The following is a 10,429-nucleotide window of genomic DNA, read 5'->3' on the forward strand; positions in this document are numbered from 1 at the left end:
AAAAAAAAAAAAAGAATGGGAAAAAAAAGAAATGCCAAAGGGAGACACATTCTAGTAGAGGGAATACAACATGTTCACAGGATAAGCAAGTATAGGATATATATTGAAAATAAATACATGATGATTAGGGGTAAGGATGTTAATAATTGGGGGTAATCAAGAAAGGCCTTTTGAAGGATGTAGCAACTTGGACTGAACCTTGAATTGTGCTGAGTTCCCAAGAGACATAGAGATGAAGGCATGAAGAATATCCCATGCAAAGGTATGGAGATGGGAGATGGAGTATCTTGCATGGGAAATGGAAAGTATCTTGGTTTGGTTGGATTATAGAGTGTGAAAGGAAGCAATTCATAATCATATTGGAGAGATTGTCTGGAGCCAGGTTGTAAAGTATTTTATTTTTTTTTTTAAAGCAAAGTTTATTCAAAGTTCACCATATTGGGTAGACTTTTTTTTTTTTTTTGCTTTTTGGAGGCGGGAAGGTAGGGCAATTGGGGTTAAGTGACTTGCCCAAGGTCACAGGGCTAATTTTGTGTGTGTGTGTTAAGTGTCTGAGGCTGGATTTGAACTCCAGTCCTCCTGACTCCAGGGCCTGTGCCCTATTCACTGCACCACCTAGCTGGCACTGTTTGTATTACTTTTTAAAGACTGGTTTTGTGAATAGGTTTAGATAGCATATCGCTTGTTGTTTGTCCTTCATTTTCAAGGAGGACCAATGACATCAGGAAGGTGATGTCTTGATTTGCAAGTCAATTAGATTTAAGTGAGGCAAGGCTGTGCTAATTCACCAGCCTCACTTTCTCCTTCAGAACCATCTGGGTCTAGTAGCAAGACACAGATCAGGATGACTGGAGATGGCCCCAGATACTGTGGGAGACCTTACACTTTTTAAACTAAGGTCTTTCTCAGGTCTCAGTTTGTCTGAGGCAATGCCCATTTAGTGATTAAGGCTAGGTAATAAAAGAGGCAAAATAATGGCTTCTTTACCATATCTAGAGAAGGTTACAGCATACAGAAAATGAACAGAAGTGATAAGACCTTAAGAAAATTTTTACCTGGGATAAAAACAATTGACAGAGAGTAAGATTACATAACTAATGAGTGAAGAACCTGGAACTTGAAGCCAAGTCTTTGGATCCAAATATTCTTTTTCACCATGCCATATGATCTTATTTTCAAAATTCAAAAATTGAGTCAGAAAGCTATGGTGACTTGCCACAGGCCTTATAGCTAGTAAAGTGGCAGAGCCAAGTATCTGAAGATGTATTCAAGTATTTGAAATTTTTTTGTCTGGAAGAGGAATTAGACATGCTTGCTCCCAGAAGAAAATAGGTGCAAAAGGGAAAAACTATAAGCAAAAACTTCCTAAGAATTATCCCAAAGAAGAACAGTCTACCACTGAAGGTCTCATACTGAACCACCTGTAGTGGGGATTTTTTTTTTCATATTTGGGTTAGATTATTTGCCCTCTGAAATCCTTTCCACCCCAAGATTCTGTGGAGAGACATATGTTTTCCCTTATGCTATGACATGGCATGAAATGGGGACAGAATGAGGACTGTTAAAAGGGGGAGGCTGAGAGAAATAAGTATCTCAGCAAGATCAAACTGAGATTAGTGGTAGGGTTAAGATGATATGCATCAAAACCCGCTGCACTGCTTAGGCGAGTTGGTAACATAACTAATTACTACAACCATCAGGACGGTAAGTAGCTAGCCCTGTAAGATGGTCTCCACAGAGACTAAAATTTACAGAAAGCATGCTCACAGGACAACAATAAAAGGACTGTGATTCAAGGTCTAAGGATAGTAGTCATCAAAAAAAAGGCTTTTCTCAAGGAGGAAACAATTTCTACCATGTAGCTACCCTGGTGGAAAGTCATTTAGCCCTCTAGCCCCATGTTAGAAATACCTAGGCTCTGAATATGATCCCAAAGAGCTATCCATTACTCAATTAAATTCAGCAAATATGTATTAAGAACTATGAGTAACATACAAAGAGCAATATATACATAACCTTTCACATATACACATATTCATATATGTATGTATATGTAATGTGTGTGTGTGTGTGTGTGTGAGAGAGAGAGAGAAAAAAAGAGAGACACACACACACAGACACAGAGAGAGACAGAAACAAAAAGATCTATGGTTTGTACACAAAGTACCTTCAACCATTCTCTGGGGATCCACTTAGCAAAAAGGTACTTTAAACAAACATTTTCATTTCCAGCTAATGGTACTCTATTTTTCCATATGGGTTCTGAGTAGGAGTGAAAACAGCTATTTTTTCTTTGACTTTTTTCCCTTTATGCTTTTTTCTTACTTTCCTTTTCTTGGAAGACTTCAGTCGCTAACATCTTCCCTTTTGGTCATGAGGAGAGAACACATACTTTACTCAAAGGCTCATATAAAATCCTTGTCCATTAAACCTGACAGTAGGAAGTGCTAAAGGGCAGAAACCCAAGACATTAATCAATGCCCACTCACCTCAAGTTCAAATTAAATATACTTGTCCCCTTAAAAATACTGCTCTCCAATAAAGTGGAGAAAAACAGATGCAAGACTGTTTTTATTCTCCATTTGTCTGTTAGTAGCAGTTTTACTTTTTTATTTTAGAGAGTTTAATTCAATTTTAAGAAGAAAGATTATTTTCTTCTGAGAGGATAAAAAATTAGCATCCAAATGAAAATCCAGGTTCTGCATGGGAAATGAGAAAAATATTTTTAATATCTAAAGGTCATTCAAAGGGGGAACTTTTCCCCTCCATTAATTCTGGAAGGAACTGAATATTGATGGCCAGACATTAATTTAAATGTTGTGAAACTTAGTAACATTAGTGCAGCTGATTCATTTTTTGCTCAGCAGGGAATCTGTGCCAACAAAGTAAAGGAATATGGGACACTAGGAGGAACCTCAGTTACCAAGTTTAGCACCAATGTATCTGTGAAACCACTAGTCATTCTATCTTAGATGGCTTTGTCTATGCTCCAACAGATTTCTTTACTCCTAAATCTCTTTTAGAAGGGACTGCTTGATATAAAGTTGTGGCTGTGGTTTGTCCTTTGTTCTCAATGAAGACCATGATATCAGGGAGGTGAGGACATGACTTGTGACTGACTTTGATTTGAGTGAGGGAGGACTGTGCAAGGTCAAAAGCCTCTGGGTCCAGTGGCCAAATATTGATCAGGACACCTAGAGATGGCCCAGAATGCAGCGGGAGACCTTGGCCCTTTTAAGCTAAGGTCTTTCCAGGTTCTCACTTTGAGTGAGGCAAAGCCCATTCAGTGAATAGACCTTTCTAAATGAATCAAGGGATGGCTCCTTTAATTAAAAAAAAAATCAAACTGGGAGTGGAAGACCTTCAAAGTTTCTAGCCAAAAGAGAAACAGATACTATTTGCATTCCCTCTGAGCCAGGAGGGTTCAAAAAATAACCATTAAGTGGTTCTTGGGCAGGAACCTATTGTTATCCAATCCATGAGATCTACAGATGCAGCCAAGATTCAAAGGAGATAGTACTGCTAAAAATACTTCAAATGAAACACTGCTTGCTGAATAGATGAATGCTTTTTTTCAAACTTGTAGACATCTTAAAACTACAGAATCAACCTATCACTTTCTATGGTAACCTTGTTCATATTTCACAACTAGTAATCATCATTACCCTGTGGCTAGTGCTCTTTCATCTACCCACCATGCCCACCTGCACTCCAATGCCTCTACCTGTCCCAGCCAGATTCTCACTCTGCTCCAAATGCCAGTGTAGGAACCTTCCCCTGGACCATTTTATTTAAATAAACTCCTAAGATTTAGCACCCTGAAAGCCAGGCTAGGAAAGAGGCAACTTCTTGAACAAGAACAATGAAGACAAAGAAGAAATAACTGAAAAGACCATGGGAGAAGCAAAGGACAAAGAGAAATCCTGAGTAAGCAGCAACACTAGGAACAGAGAAAGAGGGAACAATGGACTTACTTGAGCTAAAAACATCCTCCCATTAGAATGGATAATGGAAAATCAAATGTTATCTGTCAAACAAGTACAATGCAGTAAGGTAAATTAATACATATTCACTCATCAAATTTATTCAGGTGAATAGACCTTTCTTTCTGAAGATATACAAATATTTGCCCTTCCATTAACTTATGTAATCAAAAGACAAATATGGCAAAGAGTGAACTGTTTGGGGGGTTATCTTATCATTAGCTGGAATAGATAACAAATTTCATGTAAAACATAAATAAACCTGGCTTATTTTAAAGGACAGTTAAACAAAAAGCTGATGCTAAATTTTAGCACAAGATGGATTCTTACAATTGTCTCCCTCTTTATATTAGGCCTTTTCTGTTTGATTTCCATTTCAAAACCAAGAAATGAACGTACCGTCCTGACCTCCAGCCATCTGTTGGCAGCTGAGAGAAATAAATAGGCTATGTTGTTTGTGTCTGTCAACTCTAGCATGCGTTGCTTAAATCTGGTTTCGTGCCTGCAGAAAACAAAAAAAAAAGTTATGATGTTAGCCACACAATGGGAAAAATAATAAAAAACAGCCACTTACTACTACTTCATTGCTTGCTCAACATAGTGACAAATTAATGGAGAGAGAAAGAATAGTAAACGGACTCCTACTTAAAATAAAGGTCAACTGCTACTGCTCTACTGTAGTGTTAATACAGATGGTGCAAACAGAGATTTTCCTTTCTTGTACTACAGCTGAGAAAAGATAGCTTCCAAAAAAACCTTTTTTTTAATTGGCAAATTTTATTTTTAACAAAATAAAAAAATATGTTTTTTGAAAATAGTTGACAAAAAACAGAAAAAAATTACTCCAAATGACCATACATGCAATCATATAATTTTTATATGATATTTGTTAAGAGAAAAAAGTTATTTGTTTTCATTTTAATGACATGGTAATAGTTTAATCATACATTGTATTTAGCCAAAGGGTTGTTTTTCTGGTTTTGGCTTTTTGCTTTTTAAGGTGGTCTTTATTTACATAGTTACAATGAGTTATTCTTTTGGATTTGTTTTCTTCATTCTACATCACTTATCAAAAGTATTTCTTTTTGAAATTTTTCATATCAATTATTTTTAAGGCAGTTATATTCTGATACATTCATAAATCACAATTTAAAAAATAATTTTCCAGTTTTTAGATACAGTTTATTTCCAACTCTGTGCTTTTGTAAAGATTGCTGTTATTAATAGTTTTATATATATATATATATACATATATAGGACTTTTCTTCTCATCACTGATCAATTTATGGTATAAAGTTAATATTGATGGAATCACTGGATCAGGAAGTATGGAAAATTTCATATAACTTTCCAAAGTAGTCAGACCAATTCATAGCTCCAACAGGAGTAGCAGAAAATTAAACATGTTGCTTTTCCAACATGGATTTTTTAATCTTTTACAATTTTTGCCAACTCAATAGGTGTAAGGTGATAGCTCAAAGTTTTTAAAATAAGCATTTATTTGATCATTAGTCATTTTGAACACTCTCAGATAGTATTATTATTATTATGTTTATTATAATTTTTGTTGTTCATTGGTCTTTGATCACACTCGTTATTTAAGAAAGCATTTTAAGTCTCCAATTCGGCCCACTTTTTGTTTTCTTTATTGATTCTTATTTATATGTTCTATAAAGGTATCTGATATTAATTTCACTTTGTGTAATGATTAGTAGTTCCTATTCCTATTTGAATTTTATGCTACTGCCCTAGATAAAATTTTATAAAAATATAATGTATGGAGGGATGTTCTTCATAAATCCTGTTCAGCTGTATATATCATTAATATCAATACAATTTCTCAATGCTTTGTTCAGCTTGTTAATTCCATTTTATCTTTCAGTTTGACTTGTCAAGATCTGATAGCGGGCCATTTAAGTCTCTTTTAATAATTCCTTACCATCCAAATATTTCAACATTTTAATTAGCATTTCAATTTATCAAACATTTAAATGTTAGGCACAGGGAATAAAAAAAAAACCCAAAATGCAAATAATCTTTGCTTACCAAGAGCTTCTGGAAGAGAATGACATACCCACAGATAAGCAAATACAAAATAAATGCAATTTTGTGGGCAGGGGAACACTAATAACTGGGAATCTCAGGACAGATCTGGGGAAGGAGGTGAAATTCAAGGTAAGCCTTAAAAGAAGCTAGAGGATCCAAGAAGCAAAGGTAAGGATAAAGAGCTTTCCAGGCATATGGTGATAGTCTATCCCCACGCAAAACAATAAAGGTGGAATGTCATGTGAGAGAAAAGCAAATTGATTGAAATGTAGAGTTGGTCAGGGAATGGTAACTGAAATTATTCAAAAAGACAGATAGTAGTCAGATTATGATGTTCTTTAAATGCAAAACAAAGGAATTCATATTTTAGCTTATAGGCAAGAGGGAAACACTGGAGCTTCTTAAACAGGAGAATGGCATGTCTATACTTAGAATTTGGCAGTTCTGTATAAGATGGATTGGAGAAGTGAGAGACCTAAGGCACAGAGGCCAGTAAGGAGATTATCATATTATGAATTTAGAGCTAGAAGGAACACTACAAATCATCTCATCTAATCCCCTAGGTTTTTGGATTAGGAAACTGAGGTCTAGAGAGGGGAAGTGACTGACCTAGATCATGTAATTAGTAAGTAGCTAGACAGTTTTTGATATGTGAATTGTTGCTCCTCAAGGCTTTTAAGATCCTTTTTCACTAAAGAACTGGAGTTTCATGATTACATTTCAGGATGAATTAAATTCGGGATTTCTCTGTCAAAATTCCATGGATTTCATAGTCTTAGACTTTGCCGTCCATTTTCAATGCTTTCAGGAAACGTACATATATACTTTTTTTTTAAGTATGGCATTCAGAGATCCATTCTTTATATTTTTTTCCTGAGTGACTAACAATTCTCAGTTTGTACTGAGAAGCTACGTTCTCTAGCTCTATTACTTGAATTTGCAGCAATCGCAATTCTTCCAGATTAATTTTTTTAACACCTTCTGCATTTTGTCTCCCATATGGACCATTATATTTCTTAGAGAATCCACTCATTTATAAAGATTTTCCATCTACTGTTTTAAGCTGCCAAAACTCAACTCATTCTTTTTCATTTTTCTTGTTTACTGATTTTAACTGCAGTTTTAAACATGCCAGAACTTCCCTATTTCTCTAATTTATCACTTTGAAGTTTTTTTTTTCTAAATTCCATTTTTACTTCTGGGGAGCTTTTACTTGTTATATTATACTTTCTTTTTGGGAACATTCTTTTTTCTTTTACTCCTAAAGTATTGATTCATTGTATTCATCCTTATCTTATTAGATGACCTCTAAGGTTATTTCCATCACTAACTCTTATGATTTTACAAAACTGGATCACTGAATTAAGAGTAATCTTGGATCTTACAATGACCTACATTGGCCTGTAGTATATGAAAAAAATATATCATGCAGATAATTTAAACATTTATCTGTGATCAACTAAGTTCATTCTGGGTTCAAAATTTTCAAGATAATTCTTCCATAACCTGATTTACAAATAAAACTGTTAATGAAAACCTTATTCATTTAGCATGTGTTCTATTCTCTCACAAAAAGTCATGCTATGTGGTAATAAATCTTTCCTAAATTACAAAAAATAGTTTCTTCTCATTTTTCCATTATTTTCCCCTGACGATAGCAACAATAGAAAGGCTGCATAATACAATCACAAAAGCTGGTTCAGATCTTGATGAAATGCCAAATCAAAGTAGTGAGGTTCGTTCAACCTCACCAGCCATGAATCATCTTGTGTGGACTTCATGTTTAAGGATTATATTGAAATAAATAACCCAGATACCATTTTAAAACGAGAGAGGTGTTTCTATTTGACTATTTCAGAAGTCCAAAAGTTTTTAAAATATAAGATTTTGAGATAAACTTACTTATATCTGATGATCAAAGAGTAATTCATGAGGTATTCAGCAAATACATCCTCCTTGATCATCCTGTCATATATACAGACAAACGTACATACATATGTGTGTGCATGTTTGTACACATCCAGTCACATATACAGGACAAACTCTAATTGTTTCATCAATATAGGTGGCCAAATCAGAGAAACCAGAATAATTTGATAAGTGATCAGTATCTGATTTCTACTAATCAAATTACTATACTACATATTTAATTGGTACCAAATCATTATTTTACTGTATTGTACAGATATAACTTTAATGTTATGCAAAATAAGACATGTCCTGTATATTCATACACTGGTGGATGAAGTAAGGGAACATGAAAAAAAAACCTCACATTACCACAAGCTCTCAAAGCTTTATCAAGAGAGGCTTTTCTAATGGCCTAATCTGTGTTTCTACTCTTCTATTTTTAAATGAGAATTCAGAGATCATCTCATCCATCTCATATCTGAAGCAGAATTACTTTTATTATATGCCAAGAAGTGATCAGTCAGTTACCAGTGTATAGGTCTTCAGGGTTATAGAACAAACTAATTCCCAAGGAAGCCCCATTCTATTTTTGGACCACACAAATTGTTATAATTTTTTAAATTAATACATTTCCATTTTCTCTCTCCACTACCTCCTCTCCCTCCTAAAAAACCCTCTAGCAAATTTGCAAAGTGAAACATAACAAATCCATCATCATTCAATGGACCATTGCTAATTGTTGTATAGTATTTCCATATATTTAGATGAAATATGCCTTTGTGTAATTTCTCCCCATTGCTTTGAGTTCTGTCCTCTGGTCTCAGAAGAATAAATCTAATCCTTTATCCACATGAAGGTCTTATAAATACATGAAGACATCTATCACGTCCTCTTATTTATGGAGAAGATGGACTGAAGAAGAACTAACACAAGTTAGTTAGGAGGCTATCATACCATGAATTTAGAATTGGAAATGAATTTAAAAATTCATTTCATATAATCTCCTTGCTTCTCTTTTCCAGGCTAGACATCATCAATTCCCTTAATTGAGCCCCTGACAAGGTTTCTAATACCCTTCTCTTAATATGCTCCAGTGTCTTAATTCTTTCTAAAATGTGGCTCCCAAAACACACTTATCTACATATGGTTTGGGCAGGAAGCCCATCTATCCAATTGTTAACCAAATTTTCAACTTTTTCCATCTCATAACTACTAAAAAATTATAAAATGTTAATAGCAATGTCTATGTGGCCTCTTACTCCTCTCCCCAATGGTACAGTTAGCACTACAATTCAGTTGAAGCAAAACCATTAATATCACAATGAAGAACTTTTAAAATGCTCTTTTCTGACAGTATTCCGTTCCTTACAATTTCTTAAGTTTTGTGGTATTATCTTGGTTGCAATTTTAAACCATTTGTAAATGGTTTTGGCAACAACTAAAGCAGCAATGAGTGAGGAGGGATGAAAATGCAGTGAACATTCTTTCTGTGTGTTTCTATTTGGCAAGAAACCTTTTGTTTTCCTAATGGAAACTTTGACACACTCAATCTGCATCTTTTCATCCATATCCAGCTCATCTTTTTGAACATTCCTAGACCTTTATTCTATCAGACAGAAAATAGGAAAGGATACCAAAATGTTAGTTTAATTGAACTATGATACTTTGCTGAGCTACTTGAGGGAGTTCATTGTTTCATTCTAGTTTATGATGAACTTGGAATACGTGGAAGGCTGAAAGTATAATCAGTTAATATTAATTTTCCAATAGAACTCCAACACACTAGAAAGTCTGAGTGGCTTAAATGAAAAAATAGAAATGAATATGGTTGATTCCTTACAATGCCAAAGTTGAGAGAATTTTGTCCATGGCAAAGGAGATGCTCATATTTCGGGCTCTCTATTTTCTAGCTCTCTCTGCATCTTATGCTGGTAAAAGTGTGAAAGTCAAGTTATGTTCATCTTCCAAATACAGCATAAGATCCCTACTTGTATGAATAAAGGGTAGCACTCCCCTGATGGAAGGCAAGTTCCTAGTTAGTTTTACTGTCAGATTACTCTTACATCCACGGGATTAGGAGAACCAGAAGCAAAAGACAAATAGTCTTTTCTTTTTCCTATGGCTTTCAAGAATTTTGGATCTGAAAAGAAAATTTCTATTTGGAAGAGTAATAGTAAAACTCTGCTTGGGTGACTAGTACCTATGGAAAAGGTACCTTTTAAAAACCTGAATCTTGACTTATCTGTCATCAGCTTGGCCAGAGTGATATATAGTGGAAAGAAAACGGGTTCTGGAGTCAGAAGCCTGAGTTCCAAACTAGGCTCATGCCAGAAGTTTTGACCCTTGACAAACTACCTAATCTTACTGTGCCTCAGTTTCTCCACGGGTAAGATAAATGTAGCACTTTTGCTACTTAATGCAGAGGGTCCTTGTGAGAAAATTAAACCTCAGAACTCCATATAAATGTCAGTAACCATTATTATCTGTTC

The 10,429-nt window shown here is 34.8% G+C and overlaps 1 protein-coding gene across 5 annotated transcripts in view; it reads right to left on the minus strand.

Moving 5' to 3' along the window:
* LOC138176098 (ATP-binding cassette sub-family C member 9-like) overlaps positions 1-10,429 on the minus strand; it is a 204,682-nt gene that overhangs the window by 51,601 nt on the left and 142,652 nt on the right. For all 5 annotated transcript variants that reach the window (XM_069106826.1, XM_069106824.1, XM_069106827.1 and 2 more), the window contains one exon: positions 4,383-4,485. In XM_069106826.1, coding sequence (XP_068962927.1) covers positions 4,383-4,485 — 103 coding nt within the window. The remainder of the gene's footprint in view (positions 1-4,382; positions 4,486-10,429) is intronic.

Source organism: Petaurus breviceps, unplaced genomic scaffold, assembly GCF_028583685.1.
Source record: "Petaurus breviceps papuanus isolate PSGF00001 unplaced genomic scaffold, PetGlider_PUasm1.0 81, whole genome shotgun sequence".
Taxonomy (NCBI): Eukaryota; Metazoa; Chordata; class Mammalia; order Diprotodontia; family Petauridae; genus Petaurus; species Petaurus breviceps.